This window comes from Myotis myotis, unplaced genomic scaffold (genome assembly GCF_014108235.1).
Source record: "Myotis myotis isolate mMyoMyo1 unplaced genomic scaffold, mMyoMyo1.p scaffold_m19_p_6, whole genome shotgun sequence".
Lineage (NCBI taxonomy): Eukaryota > Metazoa > Chordata > Mammalia > Chiroptera > Vespertilionidae > Myotis > Myotis myotis.
The window spans coordinates 86957582-86983012 of NW_023416368.1; the positions used below are offsets into that span (position 1 = coordinate 86957582).

The following is a 25431-nucleotide window of genomic DNA, read 5'->3' on the forward strand; positions in this document are numbered from 1 at the left end:
TCTCTCCCATCACGGCACAGACAAGAAGAAGCCAATGAATGAATAAATAAGTGGAATAACAAATGAATGTCTTCCTCCCTCCCTCCTCCTCCATTTCCTCCTCCACCTCCTTCTTCCTCTTCTTTCTTCTCCTTCTCCTCCTCCTTCTTCTTCTCTCTCAAATCAATAAATAAATTAAAAAAAAACACATTAACCACTTCTACAGAGACTGCCTGCCTCTCACTCACTATGCTCCAGCCTACTATGTTCCTTCCAACCCCAAGGCCTTTGCACATGCATTTCCTTCTTCCAGGAATACCTGGCTCTGCCCAAATTCTTAACTAACTATGCTCCTCAGCAGAAGACATCCCAGCTGTCCCAGACTGGGCTAGCATTCCCTGTTATACCCATGCTTAGCTCCCTGTCAACCTCCCTGTGCTTCACATAGTAATTACTAAACAATTATAATTATTAAATAGCAATTACTTCAACGTTGGTACAACATAATTTTATAAGCTCCATGAAGACATCTTCCATGGGTCTCATAAACGATGGCGCATGGAGCAGGGGATCAGTATGTGTGCTTGGGTTTCTCCTTGTTTCCATCTCAGACCCCAGAAGCAGCCTCTCCCCGTCAAGGCCATCCCCTATGTGGGGTCAGACCATGTCCCTTCCCTACGGACTCCCATGACGTCCTCTTGCTCTCAGACATCACCTAATTTTCTCTTAAGGGCTTTCAATACTTGCCAACTGGCAGGCACCTCTCCTGCTGTGTCCCTCCCATCTTTTAGTCGACCAACAAAATGGGCTCTGTCCTCATTGTTTCTTGCAGTAACATCAATGGTCCAGCCTCTGGGCCTTTGTTACAGCAGCTATTCATTCTATTGAGAATGCTATCATGGACTTGGTAGGAATCTACTTGATATCCAGCACCTTCTTCTTCCCTTCTAATAGAACTCTGGTTTGCTTTGACCAAACCTATGTGGCTCAGGGGAAGTTGAGCAGCATGACCCAAGCCTCCTCTAGTATTGGTGGGATTTCTTGGGAGAGTGACATGCCCTGTTAACTGGAGTTGCTGAGCTGGGAGGATATGGGTGTCTGGAGCTACCAAGGGTCATACGTCACCAAATGACAGAGCCTTCCAGACAGATGGAGAGAGACTGTCTTCATGACATTGCTGGAAGTCCTGGATCAAGCTGTGCCTGAAGCCCACACTGCCTCTTGATTTGTGGCTTATGTCAGTTTGCATTGAGCTTCTTGGTACTCAGAAGTTGTGACTGATCTCTGAATCTTTTTTCTCCCTTCTCTCTCTCGAGATTGTGTTTTGTTTGTTTGCTGCTGTGTGTCTAGTGTATCAATTCTTTAAAAAAAAATTTAAAACCTCATCTGAGGATATGTTTATTGATTTTTAGAGAGAGGAAAGGAGAAAGAGAGACATCTATTGGTTACCTCCCATATGCACCCCAATGGAGGATTGGACCTCGACCCAGGTATGTGCCCTTGACCAGGAATTGAACCCATGACCCTTTGGTGTGCAGGCTGATGCTCTAATCACTGAACCACACAGGCCAGGGCTCTAGTGTATTAAATCTCAAAGCTCTGGTGACCAGGCCAAGGCTGGGCCAAGAGTGAATGCCTCGTAGATGTGGAGTTAATAACGCTAAGTGGTGAGGGTAGAAACCATGTGTGCTGTGGATGTGTGGAAAGGGGGACGAGTCCCTTCCAGGAAGGTGATAAGTGATGGCTGCCTGGAAGAGGTGGCAGCTAACTTGGGCTTTGAGGATAGATAGCATCTGGGGAGAAGGGAGGTATGTCCCAGGTGCATGAGTGTGTGTTGGAGGTGTGTGTGTGTTCCAAGAAAAGTAATCCCTGCTCACATCACCTGCCCTTCTGAGGGCTTCACTGGGAGAGGGGCCCGAGTGCCACACAAAGGGCTTTGGGTCCCTTTTGGGGTTACAGGAGAGAGGGGGCCTTTGCTTCCATCTGGGGCTCCTTTCAGGGGTGAGGGCTAGCAGAGGTGACCTTGTGAGGAGCCCTGGCTCACCACAGCTCCCTAAGCCTCAGGGTTCTTTTCTGTTCTCCCAGTTCTTCCAGGCATCTTGGCCCTTCCTCCACCTTCCTGCTGTACCCAATGCAGACCTGATGGATGGTGGGTGGTGGCTGGCATCATGGCAGTAGTGCTCATGTGTCCTCATAACACAGGGTTGTCATGGAAACTGGCTGTCCTGTTTTCCCGGAGACAGGCTTGAGTACTGAGCCCTGGGAGGTAATCTGCTGAGGAAGGGAGGGAGGCAGTGAGGTGTCCCTGTAATACTCCCCCAACGTCTGCAGGGAAGGATGGGGACTCATGTTTTTGTTTGTTTTTTTTTAATTGATTTTTTACAGAGAGGAGGGGAGAGGGATAGAGAGTTAGCAACATCGATGAGAGAGAAACATCGATCAGCTGCCTCCTGCACATCTCCCCACTGGGTATGTGCCTGCAACCAAGGTACATGCCCTTGGCCGGAATCGAACCTGGGACCCCTGAGGCCGCAGGCCGATGCTCTATCCACTGAGCCAAACCGGTCAGGGCAGGGGACTCATGTCTTTATCTTCTGTTTATGTGTGGGAGGTGCAGGTTAGGCCCCCCTGGGGGCTACAGAAGGTCCTGCTCAAGGCCAGGCATACACCTAATAGGGAGGCTGAGGCCTCCAGGGGTCCTGTGTCATGTGACTCTGCCCACCACCCACTTCACACCCAGTCCTACCAGACTCTACAGGGCTCCTGGCACTCTCCCTCCTCAAGGTCCCCAAACAGGCTGTCCCTTTTTCCCGGAAGGCTCTGCTATCTTCCTGGCCAGGTCTTCAGCTTGAATGTCCCTCCCTGCCCTCCTGGCTCAGCCTGGCCCCCTAAGGAACTATGCCCCAACTCAAGCCTCTATCATGTTGACAATTATATTATTGCTTCTTTGCTTGTGTGATGATTGGTTTAATAAATGTTCCCTCTGCCAGATGTGACGCGCGAGCAGCCTCAGTCACAGCTGTGTCCCACACTCCAGGAGGCTGCTCTCAATACATCTTTGTCAACACTCTCCCTCCTTGTGCAAGCTTTGCCCACGTCGCCCCAGCCAGTGTGGCTTCTAGTCTCTATCTCTTAGGCTCTTTCTGGCATCAGGTTTGGGGCCTACACATTACTTCCACCTAAACGTTCTGGAACATTCTGGGCCCTTCCACAACACAACGTTTTGGAATGTTCTGGAACATCCTAGAATAGTCTGTCCCCTGCTTTTATTAAAGCTGGACATCACCTCCTTAAAGAAGCTGTCCCTAACCTATGGCTAATGTAGTCCCTCTCCGCTTGGTGGCTCTCAGCCCATTGACTTCATGGCTGTTTTCACCATCAGGAAAGGCCTTGGTCATTGATCAGTTTGTGTGTCTCAGATTGTCTTTCCCATTAGAATATACATGCCCTAACCGGTTTGGCTCAGTGGATAGAGCATCGGCCTGTGGATTGAAAGGTCCCAGGTTTGATTCTGGTCAAGGGCATGTACATTGGTTGTGGGCACGTACCCAGTAGGGGGTGTGCAGGAGGCAGCTGATCGATGTTTCTCTCTCATCGATGTTTCTAACTCTCCCTCTCTCTGTAAAAAATCAATTAAAAAATATTTTTTAAAAAAGAATATACAGTAAAAATGGGTATATATTGCTGTTTGTGAATCAGCCCTGGTGGGTGTTGCTCAGTGGTTAGAGGGTTGGTCCACGCACCATAGAGTCACGGGTTCGATTCCAAGTCAAGGGCACATACCTGGGTTGCAAGTTCAATCCTGGCCCTGGTCAGGGTGCATACCGGAGGCAATCAATTGATGTGTCTCTCTCATATCAATGTTTCTCTCTCTTCTCCCACCCCCAGCTCCCTCACTCTCTCCATTCCACTCTCTCTAAAAATCAATGGAAAAAAATATCCTTGGGTGAGGATTAACAAAACAAAACAAAGAATAAAAAAGAATAGCATGTACCTTGGTTGCGGTCACATACCCATTAAGAAATGTGCAGGAGGCAGCTGATGGATGTTTCTCTCTCATTGATGTTTCTAACTCTCTATCTCTCTCCCTTCCTCTCTGTAAAAAATCAATAAAATATATTTAAAAAAAAAAGATTTATCTATTTTATTTTATTTTTTTAAATATATTTTATTGATTTTTTACAGAGAGGAAGGGAGAGGGATAGAGAGTTAGAAACATCGATGAGAGAGAAACATCGATCAGCTGCCTCCTGCACACCTCCCACTGGGGATATGCCCGCAACCAAGGTACATGCCCTTGACCGGAATCGAACCCGGGACCCTTCAGTCCACAGGCCGATGCTCTATCCACTGAGCCAAACCGGTTTCGGCAAAATAGATAAATCTTAAAAAAACAAAACCGAAAGAATAAAAAAGAATATACGTTCCAGAATATTCTGGAACATAAGGGCAGGGATCTTGCCTGACATGCTTACAGCCCAGCACCTGGCGCTGGAGGGAAGCAGTACGAGCCCAGTGGTGAGCTCCAGGGTAGGATGGCTCTGACATTCCCTGATGGGGCCTTGGGCAAATTACTTGCTCTGAGCCTTTAACTCTGAGTCTCAAGGTCTTTCTTTTTCATAGAAGTGTAACTCACAAACAGCAATATACACCCATTTTTACTGTATAGAGCCATGAATGTTTACACTCCTGTCACCCAAGTACAGAGCACCCCAAGCCCCTGTGGGTCCCTTGTGACCCTTTCCAGTTAGTCACCCCCAGAGGCAGCCCCAGGTCTTACCTCTATCACCTTGGCTCCATCTGGCCTCTTTTATTTTTGCTTTTGTAAAAAATAAACTGGCTTTAATGAAGCAAAATTTACATTCAATAATGCAACCACTTTAAGCACTCAGTGAGTTTTGACATATATAACCCCCCTTTCCTGTTGCTACATAATCAAGAAATAGAACATTTCCATCACTTCAAGGCCTCGTGCCCCTTTGTGGTTAGTGCCTTCCCTCCTGGATGATCCACACCAAGTGGTCCCTGTCCCAACTTGTCACCATAGATTAGCGTGGCCTGTCTGTGAACTTGACTCAAATGGATTTATACAGTGTGTCCTCTTTACGCCTGCTTCTTTCACTTAATGTCAGCAAGATCCACCTGTGGGATGCATGTGGCACTGGTTTGTTCTTTTTCCTTGCTGCGTAGTATTCCATTATGTGAATATGTCACTGTTTGTTTATTCACAGACCTGTTGGTGGACCCTTAGGATGTTCCCAGTTTAGGGCTGTTATGACCATTTCTGTTCACACCTTGGGTGAAACCACGTCTTCCTTTCCTTCGGATAAAGACCTGTAGTAGGTTGAGTGGTATCCCCACCCTCTTCATTTGTGACCTTGTTTGGAAATAGGCTCTTTGGCCCTAGCTGGCTTGTCTCAGTGGGTAGAGTGTCGGCCTGTGGACTGAATGGTCCCAGGTTTGATGCTGGTCAAGGGCACATGCCTGGGTTGCAGGCTCCATCCCCAGTAGCCGGTGTGCAGGAAGCATCTGATCAATGATTCTCTCATCATTGATGGTTCTATCTCTCTCCCCTCTTCCTTCCTCTCTGAAATCAATAACAGATTTTTTTTAAAGAAATAGGGTCTTTGCAGAAACCGGTTTGGCTCAGTGGATAGAGCGTCGGCCTGCGGACTGAAAGGTCCCAGGTTCGATTCCGGTCAAGGGCATGTACCTGGGTTGCGGGCACATCCCCAGTGGGAGATGTGCAGGAGGCGGCTGGTCGATGTTCCTCTCTCATCGATGTTTCTAACTCTCTATCTCTCTCCCTTCCTCTCTGTAAAAAATCAATAAAATATATTAAAAAAAAAAAAAAGAAAGAAAGAAAGAAAGAAATAGGGTCTTTGCAGCTCCTTTCACTTGTCTTTGGGCACATACCTTGGAGTGAAATGGCTGGGTCACAGGGCAGCTCCATAAGGATCTTTTGGAGGAACTGTCATCCATTTCCTTTTCCTGTTTATCATCTGACCTCCCCTGGAATGTCAACTTCCCCGGGGGCAGGGACTTTGTTTTCTTCCTGGTTCAGAGCCCTGGACAGCACCTGGCACATTATGTAAATACACAGCGCAGGAACGAATCATTGTGACTCTTGACTCTTAGATTCTCTGGATCTCACTTTCCACACCTCTGAGATGGGAATGAACTTAATCCTTCCCTCAGGAAGAATGAGTCTCCGTTCCTCCAAAAAGGCTCTGAGCCAGATACTCAAATGTCCACAGCATGTGCACCGTGGGCCACTAATTGGCCCCGAGAAAAGAGTGACCAGTTCTGCATTCTTCCCGGACGGTGAAGAAGGTCAAATGCAGAGGGCGAAGGGTTCCTGCAGTCACACAGCAAGGGCTTGGGGCTCTGGGCCCTTCGGGAGTGGCTGTATGGGAGGCTGCATCAGAGGCCGCTCTTGGGGACCCCCACCTCAGTTGGGGTGTTGGGGGAAGATGACAGTCCACAGCCAGACAGAGTCAGGATTACTGCCTAGAGATGAGCCAAACCTGGGAGGACCTCGTGCGAGGTGGGCAAAGCAGGTTCCAGTGATTTTTACCAGGGAGAGTGGGCTTTCCGGGAGAAGAGGAGTCTTAGCAGCACCCACCACTACACTATTCATAACGTAATGGCTGATAGGGACCAAGTGCTGCAAGAGGACCATTAGGGCCTCCAGGGTCTCTTCCTCTGAGCCAGGGGTCCTGGTAGCTCCCCAGGCCCAAGGCCACATGTGTCTGGCAGAGGCCAGCCTCAAACCAAATCCGCATTCTTGAATGCTGACTCACACCCTCCCAGCCTCAGTTTCCTCACCTGTAAAATTGACATATACCCCCGGAGAATTGAAATTGTGTGTTTAAACAAATACATGTGCACACGTGTTCACAGCACACTACTCACAGTAGCCATCCCACTCCGCCTGGGGCCAATCCAAGTGTCCATCAATGGGTGAATGAATAAACAAAATGAAATATTAGTATGAAAAGGAGTGAAGCACTGACACATGCTACAACGTGAATGAACCTCATAAATATTGTGCTGAATAAAATAAGCCAGAATTGGTAAGCCCATAGGGACAGAGAACGGATTACTAGTTACTAGGGACGGGGGGAGTAGAAATGGAGAGTGAGTGCTACTGGGGACAGGATCTCCTTTGGGGATGATAGAAGTGTTTTAGAACTAGATAGACGTGATGGTTGCATGACATCACGAATGCAATAAATGCCATTGAATTGTATACTTTACAATGGTAAATTTTATGATATGAGAATTACATCTCAACTTTAAAAAGGAAAACTAAAATACAGACTTTGTTAGATAGAAAAGTCAAGTAGTGCTGGGGGGTGGAGAGTGGGTATGGGGGAGAAGGGAAGTGCCGTCAGCTGGCATGGACTCAGGGCTATTCACTGAGCTGCTCTGAGCACAGTATGTTGTTTATTTCATCCTGTTCTCTGTGCTCTGCCCTTCAGGGTCATTTTAAATATGGGAAAACTGTCCTGGATGGTGTGGCTCAGTGGATGAATGTCGACCCATGAACCAGGATGTCAGGGTTCAATTTCATACCTGTGTTTCGGGCTCAATCCTCAATAGGGGTCATGCAGGAGGCAGCAGATTGATGATTCTCTCTCATCATTAATGTTTCTCTCCCTCTCTCTGAAATCAATAAAAAAATTTTTTTAAAGTTAAAAAAAAATAGCTAGAGCAACCTGTCGAAGCCTCATGGCTCCTAAGAAGTGGATGCAGAACTCAGGGTGATAATAGTGAGTATTCATCAGATGTTGACCTGTCTAATTTATTTATTTATTATTTTTTGCTTTTTGGTTAATCCTCACCCGAGGGTATTTTGTCCATTGATTTCCAGAGAGAGTGGAAGGGAGTGAGGGAGGGAGGGAGAGAGAGAGAGAGAGAAACATCAATTGATTGGTTGCCTCCTGCACAAGCCCAGACTGACTGGGGTGGATATGAACCTGCAACCCAGGTATATGCCCTTGACTTGGAATTGGAACTGTGACCCTATGCTCTAACCACCGAGTCACTGAGTAACACCAGCCAGGATGACCTGTCTAGTTTATAAAGAAGCAAAACTAAGCACTGGGAGCATTTACAGCTCTCTCCAAGGCCACTCGGTGGTGAAGGGCAGATAGGTGGAGGAGGCCCAGCATGAGGTTGTAGGAAACAAGGCATCTCCTACCCACCAAACCTCAGTTTCCTCCTCTGTAACACCTAAGGGTTACTAGAAGGCTTCTGAGCTCTGACCTGGGGCCGTGAGTCCCGCAGCTGATCCAGAGCAGGGGAGCAGATGGCAAGGCCCCTGCCTCTGAGCGAGCCATGCCAGCTGCGGGCCAGATGGTGGCTAGGCCTCGGGATGCTGTCTGCTGCGTCCCCGCTTGTGGGGTCTGCCAGATCACAGGTCATCACTATTGGACGAGGCTGTGCAGTAACCTTTGGTGTCCCTCCAGGTTCCCTACCTGCCTGTGCCCCATCTCAGGTGTGGCAGGCAGTCGGGCTAGGCCAAGAACCTTGGCCTCCTCTGCCTCACCCCACATCCCATCTGTTGCATCTCCTATTGGCACCACCTGCAAAGTACCTCCTGGCTAGGACCACCTTCCAGCCCTTCTCTGCCATTACCCTGGGGCAAGTCCTATAATTTGTCCTAGAACACTCCTAAGTATTGTCCCTTATTCAAGATGTTGCCCCCTACTGTCATGTTGGTTACATCCCCTCTGCTGACAAGCCCCTTTCCTCATTTTATGTAGGAAAATGCCTCCATAGTGACCCACAAGCTCTCCATGACCTACTGCACCCCTCTCCTTCACTTTTCCCTGCCAGGCAACACTCCAGGTACACCCCTGCCTCAGGTTCTTTGTACTGGCTGTCCTGTGACGTGCACTCCTGGAGTACCTAGTGTGACCACAGCACTGTGTGTCTGCAGCATGCCCTGCATGTGCACACAGCCAGGGGCCCAGTGATCTTGGGCTGTCTGTCTGACATGTGGGTTGAATCTGGGTGTTTATGAAGTGTGTGTGCATATGGATGCCATTGACTGCAGCCGTATGTTTGGCGGGTGTGTGAGCTGTAGGTCTCAGCTGAGCAGGGTTTGATGCCTGCATGTGGTTCATCTGGAACAAAGGCTTGAGTGGCCGCCGACCACAGTCAGGAGAGCGTGTGTGTGTGCGTGCGTGCGTGTGTGCGGGCGCGTGTGTGCAGAGATTGCTGGGAATGCACGTTGCTCATGCACGCATTCAACATTGAGCACTTATTGTGTGCTGGAGAGGTCAGCAGGGTCCTTTCGCACCTGGTATCTGTCAACTTGAAGTGTCAATTCCTGAGCATTTTACACAAACGATCGATTGAACACCTAGTATATACTTGACCCTCTGCTGGATATGGATTAGTTGGGTCTGGTTCTACCTACAGTAGGTTCTATCTACTCCAGAGGCCCCTTGCTGTCTCCTCTGGAGTCTCCAGTCCATGTCCACCCTCTTCTCTGAGCGCTGACTGCAGGGAGGGCTCTAAGCCCCATCTGGACCCCTGGGTCTTGCTCGCTGCACAAAAGATGGTTTTCGGACTCAGAGAGTGAAAGAATAAATGGGCTCAAGGCTGGAGAGAACATCCTAGGAGTCTGAACCTTGCCAGGGCGGAGTTTCTAGACTTTCCAAGGGATGGGAGTAGAGGTGCCCTCAATAGGTCTGGGAGCTTTACGGAGGAGGCCCTATTGGTTCAAACATGGGCTGGAAGTTCGACACCTGGGCACAGGGTGAGAGTTCCCGTGATAGAGGGAGGTCTTGGAGAGGGAGTGACTCTGGAGGGGATGAGTGGTTCTCAGGGCTCGGGGTCCAATTTCCCAAGCCCCACCTCCCATTAGGCTCCATCCCTTGTGCTTTCCGTAGCAGACCCTGTCCCAGACCTGCTGCACCTCATGGTCCGCACAGCCCCCCTCCACCGCTTCTCTCTGGTCCCACCCTCGCCGATCGCCACGCCTTTATCCCCCCCCACCCTGCAACCGTCTTTTAGGCTCCGACCCGTCCCAGACCAGGCCCCGCCCCTCTGTGGACTGAGCCTTGCCCCTCTCTCCCCAGACCACGCCCCTCACCACAGGCCCCGCCTCTCCTCTACTCAGGAGCGCAAGCCTTCTCCCCTCGCCCCGCCCATCTTCAGACCACGCCCTCCCTTGAGACCACGCCCCTCCGACACGCCCGGCCCCTTTCATCGCTCAGGTCCTGCCCTTGCGGAGCATGCCCCGCCCCCGGATCCCCAAGTCGCAGTTTTCTGGACAGGCGCGCGGCTCCCCGTCACTCGAACGCGCGGCGGTAAGATGGCGGAGTCCGGTGGCGGCGGCGGCGGCGGCAGCGGTGGCGTTGGCTTCGGTGCAGGCCCGGGCCCGGAGCGCCCAAGCAGGTGAGACCGGGCCCGCAGTGGGCCTGCAGCTGCCCCCAGGCTCAGGTGATCTGCGGGGAGCCCTGGGGCTTGGAAGTGTACTGGGCGGCCCGAGGGTCTCTCCGGGGGACCGCAGGCTTTAGCGGCTGCTGAGGGGCACCTGAAGGAGGGCTGGGAGCCCCAGGACCTCGAGGGTCTACATGTGGCTCTGGGAGCCAGAGGGGGCGTTGGGGGGGGGGGCTCCTGACTGGGAACTTAGAACGCCAAGGGGCTTGGGAGGCAGAGAGGGCCTGAGAAGGGGCGGGGGCAGTCCCGAGGTGGTCGGTGCTGTTTTTGGGACGCTGCGGAGGGGACTGAAGGGGGCTTGCAGGGACTGAGGCCCAAGCTATTCTAGGGGTGCTAGAGGCCCCCGAGTGTTGTAAAGGTGGCCCCGAGGGCGTGCTGAGAGGACCTGGGGTGGGTGAGGGCTGTGGAGGGCTGGGATTAGGGGCTCAAGTGAACCTGAGGACCTGCAAGAGGCCTAAGAGGCCTGGAAGAACCTGGCTGGGGAGGCTGGGAGTCCTGGGGGGGTCCCAGTGAGTCTTGATGGGCAGGGACGGGGATAGGGGTCTTGAGGGGCCAGAGTAGGTCTTGGGGAGCCTGAGGATGGTGAGAGATTCCTGAAGGTCTAAAGAAAACACGGAAGATCTATCCTTTCCCAACCCATGGGGTTTAAATATCTCCCCCCCTACCCCTTCTAAAGGACTTGAAGCTAGGTCTTGCCTTCAGACTAAGGGGCCAGAATTCACCCCTTTTGGTAAGAGGGCAGTCCCCTTTCCTTTTGGCTAAGTCCTGAGACTGGTTGCTTGAACCCAGAATCGGTGTAAAACTTGATGTTTACAGGTGGTGTCCTGGGTTTTCAGAGGGAAGAACACTGGCCTTAGGGAGCACAACCTCCCCTCCTCTTGACATTGCACAGGGCCACTGTGGCCCAGCCCAGCCCAGCCCAGCCCCCTCCGACAGCCGGCCACCCTTGGCTGACCGCGTACAAAAGTTGGGCTCTTGCTCACTGGAGAGGTTATGGGAGCAAATCATTTCAGTCAACGTGATGAATGATGAAGTTGGTCAGTACTTGTGCGCTGTGGTGTCATTTCTCCTTGTGGGGACCTGGGGTGGTGCTGCCAGGAAGGCCTGACGGCCCAGATGCTCGAGTTGGGCTTTGGAGGCCTCCAGCAGGGAGCAAGAGAGATTCAGAGGGTTTGGAAAGACATTCAGCGGGGAACGTGGGCAGGGTGTGGTGAGCAGGCATGAGGTGGCATGTGAGGAACAGATAAGAGGGGACAGTGGACCCAGGTCCCTGCCCTAGGCCCTGGGGTGGGATCACCTGGGTGAGGTATAACTTATTGCATGTGATACTGTTCACTCATTTTAGCTGAGCAGTTCATTGACTTTCAATAAATTTATAAGGGGGAATAAATGGTGATGGAAGGAGACTTGACTGGGGGCAATGAACACACAATACAATATACAGATGGTGTATTATAGAATTGTACACCTGAAACCTATATAATTTGATTAACCAATGTTATCCCAATACATTCAATAAAAATAAATTTATGAGTATGCATCCGTTAACACAATCCAGTTTTTCATAACGCTTTCGTCATGACTCAGTTCCATCCAAGAACGTTGCAGTGAAACCCGCTCCCACCCTCGGCCCAAGGCACACTCTGATCCGGTTTTTTTCTCTCTGTAATTTTGCCTTTTTAGAAACTTTACAAGAACGGGATAATATAATCGGTGGCTTCTTGTGACTGGTTTCTTTCTCTTAAGATGTTTTTGAAGTTCATCTAAGTTGTTACAAGTACCAGAAGTTTGTTCTTTTTCACTACAGCATAGTGTTCCATTGTATGGATGGACACAGTTTGTTTATCCATTTACTGGTTGTTTTCATTTTGATAATTACAAATAAAGTTGCTGTGAAGATTTGGTTATGTATATTTTAAAAAATATATATTTTTATTTACTTCAGAGAGGAAGGGAGAAGGAAAGGGAGATGGAAACATCAATGATGAGAGAGAATCATGGATTCTCCTGCACGTTCCCCATTGGGGATCAAGCCAAAACTTGGGCATGTGTCCTAATGGGAAATTGAACCGTGACTTCTTGGTTCATAGGTCAACACTCAGCCACTGAGCCACGCCAGCTGGGTTGATTATGTATCTTTGTGAGACATATACTCCATCCTCTTGGGTGTATAATTCGGAGTGAAATGACTGGATCCTCTATGGTAGGGAAGCTGCACCATTTTGCATTCCTATCAGCAATACATGAGAGTTTCAGCTGCTCCCCATCCACACCGGCACTGATGTGGCCAGTCTTTAATTTTAGCAATTGTAAGCGTATTATGGTATCTTATTTTGGGTTTAATTTGCATGTCCCTAAGAACTAATGATGTTGGACATTTTTTCATGATTTCATTGGCTATTCATATTTTTAGTCAAATGTCTTCAAATTTTTTGTCAATTTTTTAGTTGAGTTGTCTTCTTATTGATCTAAATTTTTATTTATTAATTGATTTTGGAGAGAGAGAGAGAGAGAGAGAGAGAGATCAGCATTGATTTATTGTCCCACTTATTTTTGCATTCATTGGTTTACTCCTATTTGTGCCCTGACCAGGGATTGAACCCTCAACCTTCGAGTATCGGGATGATGCTCCAACCAGCTGAGCTACCCAGCCAGGGCTCTTACTGACTTTTTTTTTTTAGAGTACATTTTAATTAATTAATTAATTAATTAATTTTAACATTTATTGTTGAAAGTATTATATATGTCCCCTTTTTCCTCCCATTGACCCCCCTCCAGCCCACTCCCAGCCCCCCTCCCACCCCTTACCCCACGCCCTTACCACCCCACTATCTGCATCCATGTGTTATGCATACTAGCATATGCATACAAGGTCTTTGGTTGATGACCTCCCACCCACCCACCCTCTCCCACCTTCCTTCTGAGATTCCACATGATAGAGTCCATTTAAAAAGCATCCAGGTCTAGAGATCTTTGTAATGGAGTTTTGTTTGCTGTTCTTTTGTTTGTTTGCCTTTGATAGGATTTTTCTTCAAAAGTAGCTGTCCAGAGTTCTTATTGACTTTTTAAAAAAATATATTTTATTGATATTTTTACAGAGAGGAAGTGAGAGGGATAGAGAGTTAGAAACATTGATGAGAGAGAAACATCTATCAGTCGCCTCCTGCACACCTCCCATTGAGGATGTGCCCGCAACCACGGCCCATGCCCTTGACTGGAATCGAACCTGGGACCCCTCAGTCCTCAGGCCAATGCCCTATCCACTGAGCCAAACCTGTCAGGGCGTCTTATTGACTTTTAAGAGTTCTTTATGTATTCTGGATTCAAGCCCTTTATCAGATACATGATTTGCAAATATTTTCTCTTAGTCTACAACTTGTCTTTTTTTTAAAATATATTTTATTGATTTTTTACAGAGAGGAAGGGAGAGGGATAGAGAGTTAGAAACATCGATGAGAGAGAAACACCGATCAGCTGCCTCCTGAACACCTCCTACTGGGGATGTGCCCACAACCAAGGTACATGCCCTTGACCGGAATCAAACCTGGGACCTTTCAATCCACAGGCCGATGCTCTATCCACTGAGCCAAACCGGTTAGGGCCAACTTGTCTTTTCATTTTATTAATATCTTTCACTGGGCAGGTGTTTATTATTTTGATGAGATGCAGTTTATCAAAGTTCTTTTATGGATCATGCTTTTAATGTAATATCTAAGAAATCTTTTCTAAATGGAGGCACTTCCTTTTTTATTTTTTTATTTATTGTCTGAAGTTTTACGTACATATGTCTCCTTTTTCCCAGCTTGACGCCTCCCACCCCCCAGTCATTCCCACCCTGGGCAAGCCCTCACTGCCCCAGTGTCTGTGTCCATTATGCTAATATGCATGCATACAAGTCCTTTGTTTGCTCTATAACCCCACCTCCCTGCCATTTGTCTCTGGATCTATTCTTGTTCATCAAATTATGTTGATCATTATATCCCACATATGGGAGAGAGATCATGTGATGTTTATCTTTCTCTGACTGGCTTATTTCACTTAGCATAATGCTCTCCAGTTCCATCCATGCTGTTGCAAATGGTAAAAGTTCCTTCTTTTTTATAGCGGCATAGTATTCCATTGTGTAGATGTACCACAGTTTTTTAATCCATTCATCTGCTGATGGGCACTTAGGTTGTTTCCAAATCTTAGCTATTGTAAATTGTGCTGCTGTGAACATAGGGGTGCATATATCCTTTCTGATTGGTGTTTCTGGTTTCTTGGGATATAGTCCTAGAAGTGGGATTACTGGGTAAAATGGGAGTTCCATTTTTTTTTAAATGTATTTTATTAATTTTTTACAGAGAGGAAGGTTGAGGGATAGAGAGTTAGAAACATCGATGAGAGAGAAACATTGATCAGCTGCCTCCTGCACACTCCCCACTGGGGATGTGCCTGCAACCAAGGCACATGCATGCCCCTGACCGGAATCGAACCTGGGACCCTTCAGTCCACAGGCTAACGCTCCATCCACTGAGCCAAACCGGTTAGGGCTGGGAGTTCCATTTTTAACTTTTTGAGGAAACTCCATACTGTCTTCTACAGTGGCTGCACCAGTCTACATTCCCACCAGCAGTGAAGTAGGGTTCCTTTTTCTCCACATCCTTGCCAGCACTTGTTGTTTGTTGATGATAGCTATTCTGACAGGTGTGAGATGTTATCTCATTGTTGTTTTGAGAGGCACTTTCTTAAAAGATATCTCTGCTGCCCTGCTGGTGTGGCTCAGTTGATTGAATGTCATCCCATGCACTAAGAGGTCACCAGTTTGATTCCCGGTCTGGGCACATGTTCGGGTTGTAGGCTCGATCTTTGGTAGTGGGTGTGCAGGAGGCAGCTGATCGATGTTTCTATCTCTTCCTCTCCCCTCCTCTCTCTCTAAAATCAATACAAACATTTAAAAAAATAAAAAGCCCCAAGACCTAAACATTTAAAAAAAAAAAGACATCTCCATCATCTCTAAGATGCCCATTTACCCCCTTCCACCTATCCCAGTGAAAAATCACTGTATGTTGTCTGGAGCAACTGATGGTGTGTGTGTGTGTGTATGTGTCTTATTCCTGTGGTGCCAGTGTAGGGAGGAAGGCAAGAAGCCCTAATACAGTGAGATGGAGCATACAAAAAGAAGACCAGGCCCTAACCGGTTTGGCTTGGTGGATAGAGTGTTGGTCTGGGGACTGAAGGGTCCCAGGTTCAATTCCAATCAAAGGCATGTACCTTGGTTGCGGGCACATCCCCAGTAAGAGGTGTGCAGGAGGCAGCTAATCGATGTTTCTCATTGATGTTTCTAACTGTCTATCCCTCTCCCTTCCTCTCTGTAAAAAATCAATAAAATATATATTTTTTAAAAGACCAGGTTTAGCCAAAACCGGTTTGGCTCAGTGGATGGAGCGTCGGCCTGCGGACTGAGGGGTCCCAGGTTCGATTCCGGTCAAGGGCATGCGCCTGGGTTGCGGGCACATCCCCAGTGGGAGATGTGCAGGAGGCAGCTGATCAATGTTTCTCTCTCATCGATGTTTCTGACTCTCTGTCTCTCTCCCTTCCTCTCTGTGGAAAATCAATAAAATATATTTAAAAAAAAAAAAAGACCAGGTTTAGAAGGGGAATGTGGCACACAGTAGTCTCCAAGGATCTTTTGAAATGTAGAGGCCTTTGTAGCATTGTTCATTTATTATTTTCTTCATTTCTTCCAAACGGGCCAGCCAGGCCTGGTGTATGACTTGTCCTGCTTTATTCTTCATCCTTCCACACTCCAAGGTCATGGCCTCCCAAAGTCACCTGCCTGACTATCTGCATTCAGCTAGCTCTGAGGGCACTTTTTCTGGTCACCTTGTTGGACGTGTGTGTGGTTTGTTTGTTTATTGTTATTTTTTGTTTTTGTTTTTTGTTTTTGGTAAAACTCATATAACATAAAAACACACTCATTTAAAGTATACATACAGTTCAGCCAGTGTGGCTCAGCTGGTGGAGCATCAGTACACTGAAAGGTTGCAGGTTTGATTCCAGGTCAGGGTACATACCTAGGTTGTGGGTTTGACCCCCTGTCAACCAATAGCTCTCTCTTGCATTGATCTTTCTCTCTCTCTTTCTCTCTCTCTTCCTTCCCCTCTCTCTAATATCAATAAGCATATCCTCAGGTGAGGATTTAAAAAATAAATTAAGCTGGCTGGTGTGCTCAGTGGATTGAGCGTTGCTCCATGCAGCAAGAGGTCACTGGTTCGATTCCTGGTAAGGCATTAAATTAATTAATTAAAAAATAAAGTGTCCAATTTAGTGGTATGTAGCATATTCCCAATGTTGTTATGTATCCTTTATCTATTTCCAGAACATTTCCATAACCTCAAGAGGAAATCCTGTTCCCATTAGCAGTCACTCTCCATTCCCCTTCTATCCCAGCCCCTAGCAACTACTCTACTTTCTGTCTCTATAAAGTTACCTGCTTTATAAATAGAATTATACAATACAGGATCTTTTATGAATCACTTCTTTCATTCCATGTAATGTTTTAGAGGTTCATCTACATTATAGCGTGCATCAGTATTTCATTCTTTTTATAGCTGCATAATATTCCATAGTGTGGACATACCACATTTTGTTTATCCATTTACCAGCTGATGACATTGGAGTTGGACCCACCTTTTGGCTATTTTGGATAGTGCTGCTATGTGAACCCCTGTATTCATTTCTTTGGGCTCGATACCAGAAACAAAATTGCTGGATCATATGTCTATCCTGTATCCTTGATCACGTGATCACCACTCAACACTACTTGGTCTATTTATTAGTGGAAATGCCTTGATGGTGGGAACCATGTTTTATATGTCTAGAACACAGGCTACACAGAGGAAATAAGTGTTCAAGAAATATGGCCAGGTAGGGAGGGATGGATAGAGTGTGGAAAAGCTCTCTAGAGCTTGCAGTATGGCAGGTGGGAAGTCTCATCTATGGACAGGTTGGTCCATAGCCTTTTTGGGGAAACTTGTGGTACTGCTGGGGGCACGAGTTGGCTGGCCTTGTCTGGAAGGCTGCCTTTTCAGTCTGCCAGGAGGTGTCTGCATCTGCCTTTTTGTCCCATGAAGGTTTTGCCATTTGGCCTGGAGTGGGGGCAGGTCCTGTCTTCCCCTTGGCCCTTCTAGCAGTCGCACAACTTGAGAAACTGTCCTCGAGGGGCTGTGCTCTCCCACCACCCCTCGTATTATATAACTTGTTTGTTCCAACTTCTCTTTTCTGCAACCAAGGGGGGAAAATGAAAGAGAAAAGCTTATTCTCTTTCCTTCCTGTCTCCAGGGATCAACAAAAAACCCGTTGCCTAGTAGAGACGGTCGTTAATGACTGAGCGGAACCTCCGGGATAGATGAAGCATGGCTGCCTTAGCCAGGGCTTGAGGAGGGGAGGTGGAGACTGGCTGCAGGCTCAGTCACACAAAAGACACTTGTCCTCTAGTGGGTCCCCTCCCTGCTCCACCTTCGGCCCTCCGTGAGGTTCAGGTTCCTGGAGGGAGAAGAGGTTTGAAACTGTGCAGGGTGTTAGGGGAAGAGGTACTCGCCAGGGAGTTGAACCTCCCCAGCTAAAATTCCATCGCTATGAGGTACCTAGCTGGCTGAGTTCCAGAGGAGCCCTTTCTCCACGGAGGCTCTTCAGACATTGGGCCTTTGGCATCCTCACTCCTTGGCCCATCTTCCCTAAAGGTGTCTGGATGGAGCCCAGACTTGCTGACTCACACTGCTCCTGGGGGTGAGGTGAGGTATCTGGGTAAGGGACATGTCGCCCACAGGTGTTTCCTTGGGAAGTTGTGCCCAGGACACACTGTGATTGGGTTTGGCACAGTTCAGCTGAAGTGTCTGCTCCTGGGTTGGTGGCCTTTGTTTGTTTAAATTTTCCTAACAAACCATCTCTGACTGCATCCTAGCTTGTGTCCACTAAGCCTCGAGGCTCTGGAAGAGTCCAGTCCCCCAGTGCCTGTGCAAAAGACTGGAGGATGAGAAGGTTCTAGTTGCTTTGGCCTCATCCTCTTTTTCAGTTGGCCCTGCAGACATGGGGACTCCACTATTCCTCTTGGGAATTCTGGTGGTTTCAGGGGCCTCATCACACCCACATGTCTGTGGTCCCTCCTTTCATAGGTAGGGACCAAACTTCTCACTGTCTCCTCACATGGTGGAAGAGTCTAGGAGCTCTCTAGGGTCCCTTTAATGAGGTCACTGATCCCATTCACAAGGGCTCTACCCTCATGACCTAATCACCTCCCAAAGGCCACACTGTCTACCACCATTACATTAGAGGTTAGGTTTCAACATATGAGTTTTGGGGAGATACAGACATTCAGTCTGTGGCAATTGGCCTGAGCCGTTGGGAGGACGGCTCCTACATACTCATTGTGTGCCTTGGGCATATCTACACACCTCTATGCATTAGATTCCTCATCTGGAAAGTGGGAGGAATCTACCATGGGCAGGGTAGCTTGAAAAAGTGAGCTAGAGTGAGGGTGTGCTCAGAGGGTGCCCAGCACTTTGTATGTGCATGTGTTACTGCACAGGTAGTGACGTTGTCTTGGGGCTCTGATGATGTCAGTGTTCTGTCCACTTTGCCTTTGTGGGCTGGGAGAGGATCATGGGGCATTGGCAGGTCAGTGTGGCAGGTGGGGAAAAGAGAAAGTTGGTCTCTTTGTCAGTTTGGGTTGCTGAAATAGAATACTGTAGACTGGATGGCTTATAAACAACAGAAATTTATTTCTTAAAGTTTGGGAGCTAGAAGTTCAAGATCAAGGTGTCTGGTGAGGCCACTTCCTGATTCATAAATGGTGTATTCTCACTGTCTCCTCACATGGTGGAAGGGTCTAGGAGCTCTCTAGGGTCCCTTTAATGAGGTCACTGATCCCATTCACAATGGCTCTACCCTCATGACCTAATCACCTCCCAAAGGCCACACTGTCTACCACCATTACATTAGAGGTTAGCTTTCAACATATGAGTTTTCGGGAGATACAGACATTCAGATTGTGGCAATTGGCCTGAGCCGTTGGGAGGACGATGGCATCATTAATTGGTGGCCATGAGAGGGACAGTAGCAGGGCAGTGGGAAAATGGACCATGTCAAGTCTTAGCTGCTTCTGCAACATGAGAGCAGAAGTCACTGTGAGAGCCTGACACTCTGGAACAGTGTGTGGGCACAAGTGTGGTGGGTCTTGGCGGAGTATTGGAATTGGGCAGTTGAGCCTGAGGTAAACTGGAAGGAGCCCTGGGCTGGTGGTGCTGGGGGGTCGGACCATGCTGCTCGTCCTTTCTCAGGGAGTGAGGTGCCCCGTTCTTCACCTCTGCCAGCAGAGTCCCGGCAGGGTCCAATGAACTCATGATGTGAAATTGCTCTGAAAACTCCACACTTTGCTCTGAATTGATCAGGGTGCTCTGAATTGACTGTCTGACAGCTGGACTGCTTCCACATGGTAGCTGCTACCCCCTGGGGACGCCTTCTTCTTGTTGTCCATAGTAACTGGGGTAGAAAGGTTTTATTAGCTTTTGCTATCATTGTGCCATCTCCAGGGAGCCCACCCGGTGTATCATTCACTTTCTTTAACAGCATTATTTTTGATTACCTATCCGCAGGGGAGCATTCAGCGAGGCCAGGGTATAGGTTTTGTGCCTGCATTCTCCCTCCCTCCCCCCCGCCCCCACCAGACACTTTAAAAGTGGGGCTTTCTCTGCACTCCCTCCCTTTGGTCTTAGGGCATGTTTCAGACTTGGGACTGATGACCCTGGAGAAGGAGAACTGAAGTGGGAGAAGAGGGAGAGGGAGAAGGGGAAGGGCCCAGATAAAAACAGTCAACATGTGGATGAACTCATGACATCTTGCTCTTCTTCTGGTGGTTGTCACATGCCTCTTGTGTGCCTGCCACTGTGTTTGGTGCTGGGCTTGCTATGAAAGGAGGGAGGGGAACGGGTGGGTCCTGCCCTTGGGGCTCCTACGTGCCAGCAAGGAGTGAGTGAAACAGTGTTGCAGTCATTGCCCTATGGTTGCCATGAATGATCCCGAGGCCAAGTTGGAGGCTCCTGCCTTCTTGGAAAGGTTCTGAGCGCCTCCTCAAGATCGAGGTTTGTGTCATCTGATGTTTAGTGTCATCAGCTCAGGCGAAGGGGGTCGGGTGAGGTGGATAATTCTGGGTGCTGGCAAGGGGTGTGTGCAAGTTCTGAAGGTGGAGGAGACAGGCATTTCACGGGTCTGGAGTCAGAGAGGAGCTGGAGTGGGTGGGAGGGACGAGGCGGGAGACTGGAGGTGCAGGATATGGGTGAGGGGACACACAGGTCAGATTTGTGTTTTGGAAGGACCCCTTTGGCAGGAGAGGAGGGGGCCTGGACCAAAGTTGGGACTGTGGAGAGGGCATAGGTTTGGGGAAGATTTGAGGTTGGACTTGTGCAATGTGCTGACCAGTGGTGGCAGCCAGACAGGGGTCATCTGCTCTCAGGATCCAGGAGTACATGCTGGGGGAGGATTTGTGAGTAGGTGGGTGGGCAGGGGAGGACAGCCCTCACTGGACCTGAGAGGCTGTTCTGCCTGCCAGCATCCGATAGAGAGCTGGGAGGTAGACATCCTACCTCCAAGTCTCACTGGCTGCCTCTGTTCTAGAAAGCCCTCATGCCTCTCCTTGCTCAAGGACCTCGGGTCTTCCAGCCAACAGGTCCTGGTCCCAGGAATGTCCCTCCTTGAGGAAAAGCCCTTGTCACTGCAGGAGATCTCCCCAGTTTGATTCCACTCGCAATGGACTCTGAACCTCTCCTTTTGAGTACGCACCACAGTCACTCCTATTTGCTCTCCTCTCTGTTCACCGCATCCTGGTCCAGCCCCTTTTGCCACCTCCTCCTCCTGCAGGCTTTGTGCCACAGTCTCCCACTCTAACTGGTGGGAGGCTGCTCATTGTCCCCCCACATCTGACACCTGCCAGGGGCTTCCTCAATCTCAGAGCAAAATCAGCTTCTCCATGTGACCCCCTCAGCCCACCCGCCAGGCCCCCTAGCTTCCATCACCCTGCCCTCCTCTTGGGCCAGCACCCCTCCCGGCCCACTAGCCCAGCTCCCACTGGAGGTCCTGTCTCAGCTTTTTACACAACCCTAGTGTTGCCTCCTTGGTTCCTGGCTGATCCATCTGTTCACACCCCCCACTATCCACCACAGCCCACTGCCTGCCTCTGCTTTGTGTTCACAGAACATTCTCTGTGCTTAGGACTTGTGCCCCCCAAAATGTGTGCTCCTCAAGGGCAGGGCTTCATCGTGGAGGCTCTGATTCCATCTAGCAAATACTCCACACATAGTCTGCTATGGGTTTGCCAGGGTTGCTGGCCTGACCGAGGCTTCTGGAACAGTCCTTCATGGCCTAACCAGGTGAGGGGCACCCTCCCCCCCCCCTTTATTTCATGGCAGAATCTGGATAGAAAAACAAATTCCCAGGCGTGTTGTCAGTGAATCGGACCTAAATGAGAGAAGCCAGTGAACAGTACCTTTTGGCAGGTGTGCTTTGTGTAAGATCTTAGTGCTGTGTGTTGAACACGGAAACAGCTGGCTGCTCTCCCTGTCCAGCTGCCTGCAGTGGGAAATGGGGGCCACCCTCCAGGTCCCTACTAGCAGACCCCCTTCCTTTTGTGGTAGCACTAGCAGCTGTGCAGATGAGCTTTTAACACTTGTTAACCCTGGGTCTCCAGTCCCTTCTTTCTCCCCTTCCTGACCTGTCCAGGGTCTCTGCAGAGCGGGCTGCTCAGGATGCAGAGGACAAATCCTCCCTAGCATTCTTCCCCTGCAGAACAGGTTTCGGGGTACATCCAGAGTGATTTTAGACCCCTCGCCAAGCAGCTCAGGGCTAATCTTTCCTATGAGCCTCCTTGCCACACATGAAAATATTGTGATTCCGGAGGAAGTAACCAGCACCTTTGGGGAATCTCAGCGCTTTCCTGTGAGTGAAGCAGCTTCTGGAATTGAACATGCTCAGCCTGGAGGAAATCTTGAGGGGTGGACCATGGGCTTTTAAAGCCTCAAGGGTGGTTACCCAGTCCAGGTCCAAGATGTTTCCTGACACCACAACTGCAAAATTCCACAGGGATCCAAGACTGACTGGACCGGGGAGTGGGCTGAGCTAAATATCCGGAGAGCTCTCCTCTCAACGGGGTGTTAGGCGTTGAAGCCGTCTGCCAAAGGAAGCAGGAATGGAGACGTGATCAACCAGAATCTTCTGTAACTGGAGCTAAGAGTGAGGCATTCTCTCAAGGAATGGTTCAGAGGGTGGCAAGGTGCCCATAAGGTGACAGGCATGTAAGGGAGCCCCAATGAAGACCCCAAGGCAGCTTCCATTTGGAAAACTTCCAGAACTAAAATTGTAATGAGGTCTGGGGGGCAGCTGGGGGGAGTGGTCCCAGGAGGCCATCTCTTGCTTTCTCTCTTCTCCTCCCTCCTCTGTCTCAAAAGGGGATAATTGGGGCCCGCCTGCTTCTAAGGTAGGCTGTTGGGAGTTCACAAATGTTTATGCTGCATGTGAGTCACTTGCAGAAGCAATGGGTAGTGTTTTCCTTGTCGAGGCTGATGGCATGGACTGCCTTGCAGCTCCGACCTTAGGCATGCTTCCAGCATTTTAGCATTTAGAGTTGCTGAACTTTCGCAGTGGGGGGCGCGGGTAGCTTGTTGACCTTTACCAGGGCGCCTGCTGTCTCATTGCAGGCAGGCGGGGCTCAGGCTGAGTATGGCCACCACCTACTCACCCAGAGATCGCCCAGCGTGGCTTCCTCGCCCCCCTCCCAATCCCGGGCTAGGAAGCCTGTGTGCAGTGCTGGAAGAGGTGGCAGCTGGAGAATTGTTAACTCCACAGTGGTTTTTCCAGAGGCTCATCTGGAATGTGGTGGTCAGGAGGCCAGGACCTGAGGCTTCTGACATTGAAGGCCCTCTTTGGTTATAAGCACCAGAAACTCAACTCAGTGCCTTCAATAGAAAAATAAAAGTTCATTGTTCACATTAAAAAAAAAAAGTTTAGGGAGGAATTCAGTTTTAGGTCTCTTCAGGCCTCAGATGATTCTCCTGGAATCTGACTCCCATTTCTCAGCTCTGCTTTCCCTCTTGACTGGGAAAGGTGACCCCACCTTGCTCCCCACCATCCCAGAATCCCCAGGGGAAGGCGAATCTCCATTCTGGTGGGTCTAGAAAAAGTCTCAAGGAAGGCTCTGATTGGATTGGATTGGATTGGATTGGATTGGATGATCAAAACCCCATTCATTGTGGCTGGGAGCCTGGGAGGCTCTGGTTGGACAGGATGAGTCATGAGTCTTTTCTTTCAGCCCAGGGGTGGGGGTCCCCTGATCCCTACTACTGGGGCTGAGAGTGAAGAATAGAAGGTTCCCTGAGAAAAATGGGGACCTTATCAGAAGACGGGAGGGATGTTGGTACCTCCTAAAATGAAGATGTTCATGACAGGTCCCTTCTTATGCTTTAATTTGTGCTGCTGTTGGAAGGGCCTGGCTGAGCTATCCCCACAGCTGTGTCTGCCTGTGTCTGGCCTGGCACCACTGGGCATGAGCACATGCCATATCACTTGGCAGAACCATCCCTTTCAGGGCCTCAACACCTGTCCTGCCAGGGGAGGCAGCTGGGCTGGGCCTGAGACACTGGAATTTGGCAGTGTTAGAATGTCACTGGGTTTTTGAATGGTGTCCTGAGGCCGTGCAGTCATGCACATACTTGCCTGATTTGCAGAGTGAAGGGTTTTTGCTCATTCAGGTGGCTTTGTTTCCAAGCCCAGTGAAGTAGGGATAATGCGGGGGGATGGGCTGATACTGGGATTGGCTTTGAGTCAGTGGGTGGGAACCGAACAGGCAAAGCCTTGGCCTGAGACTTGCTCACCAGTCTGCCCCTGCTACTCATGGCATTGGGGGCGGGGGGCCCTGCTGGGCTTTGGGGGCAGGGGAGGCTGTGGAGAGATCTGGCTGGACTGTGAGGGGGAGGCCATGGGCGACCTGCTTCAAGAAGGCTTAGAAGAACTGGGGGACTTGGGAGTGCAGCAGAAGGAGGAGGGTTAGAGGGCAGAAGGAGTTGGCCCTTCAACATGGGGCCCAGCATGAGCAAAGTGTGGAGGTCAGATGTCCCAGAGAAAATTTTGCTGAGGGCTTCCTGGTTGAGCCCAAAGGATAACATACCCAGTTACGGGACTTGGACCAGAAGGGTGCATGGAGGGAGTGAACAGAGCAGGTATGTGTAACAGAGATTTGTAGTGAGTAGAGATGGGAGTCAAGCTCTAGCCAGTGCTGCCCCCTAGCAGCCATCCACCTATTACCTCACCCATCCATTTTACCTGCCTATCCACCAGTTCACCCATCCACCTATCCATCCATCCATCCATACATACATACATACATACATACATACATCCATCCATACATACATACATACACCCCCTGCAGCATCCAGTCGATAAGTGTGACTGAGCTCAGAGCACATTTTGGGCATGGTGCCTGGCACAGGAGCACAGCAGGAGATAGAATCCATCTTACCTTGCCCTGGTGAGGCTCCTCTTTCAGTCTTGGGGAGATAGGCTGGGAACAGACAGGTGGTGTGCCAGACAGAGCAATGAGTTGGGAAAACAAATAGAGCCAGGTCGGGGATCTGAGAGGCCTGGGGGAGGGGCAGAGCGCTCTCCCAGCATGACCCACCAGAGTGGGGCAATCTCCCATGTAGCAGCTGGAGGATTAGTGGGCTAATCTACACCCTTGTCGTGGCCGGCACCCAGGAACCGCGTCCTGCCTTTCCTGCTGTACAGCTCCACGTCCACTTTGTGGCTCGGCACCCCTAAACAGCGGTCTCTGATCATGGGGTCCACCCACCTGGGGCTACAGAGAAAGACTGATACCAGCCAGGCCTCTTGTGTGCTGTGTGGCCTTGGACCTCTCTGTGCCTGAATCTCTGTGCCTCTGTGCCTAAATGCCCTGTCTGTAAGATG

At 49.5% G+C, this 25431-nt stretch overlaps 1 protein-coding gene across 6 annotated transcripts in view; it reads left to right on the top strand.

Moving 5' to 3' along the window:
- Positions 1-10252: 10252 nt before the first annotated feature.
- Positions 10253-25431, top strand: part of KLHL26 (kelch like family member 26) — a 28877-nt gene continuing 13698 nt past the window's right edge. For 3 of the 6 annotated variants that reach the window (XR_004968048.1, XM_036311735.1, XM_036311732.1), the window contains exon 1: positions 10278-10392. Coding sequence is in view for 1 of the 6 variants with exons in the window: in XM_036311734.1 (XP_036167627.1) it covers positions 10310-10392 (83 nt within the window). In the remaining 5 variants the exon portion in view is untranslated. Of the gene's footprint in view, positions 10438-25431 lie in introns of all 6 variants that reach the window. The other 3 variants (XM_036311734.1, XM_036311736.1, XM_036311733.1) reach the window with 3 other exon arrangements.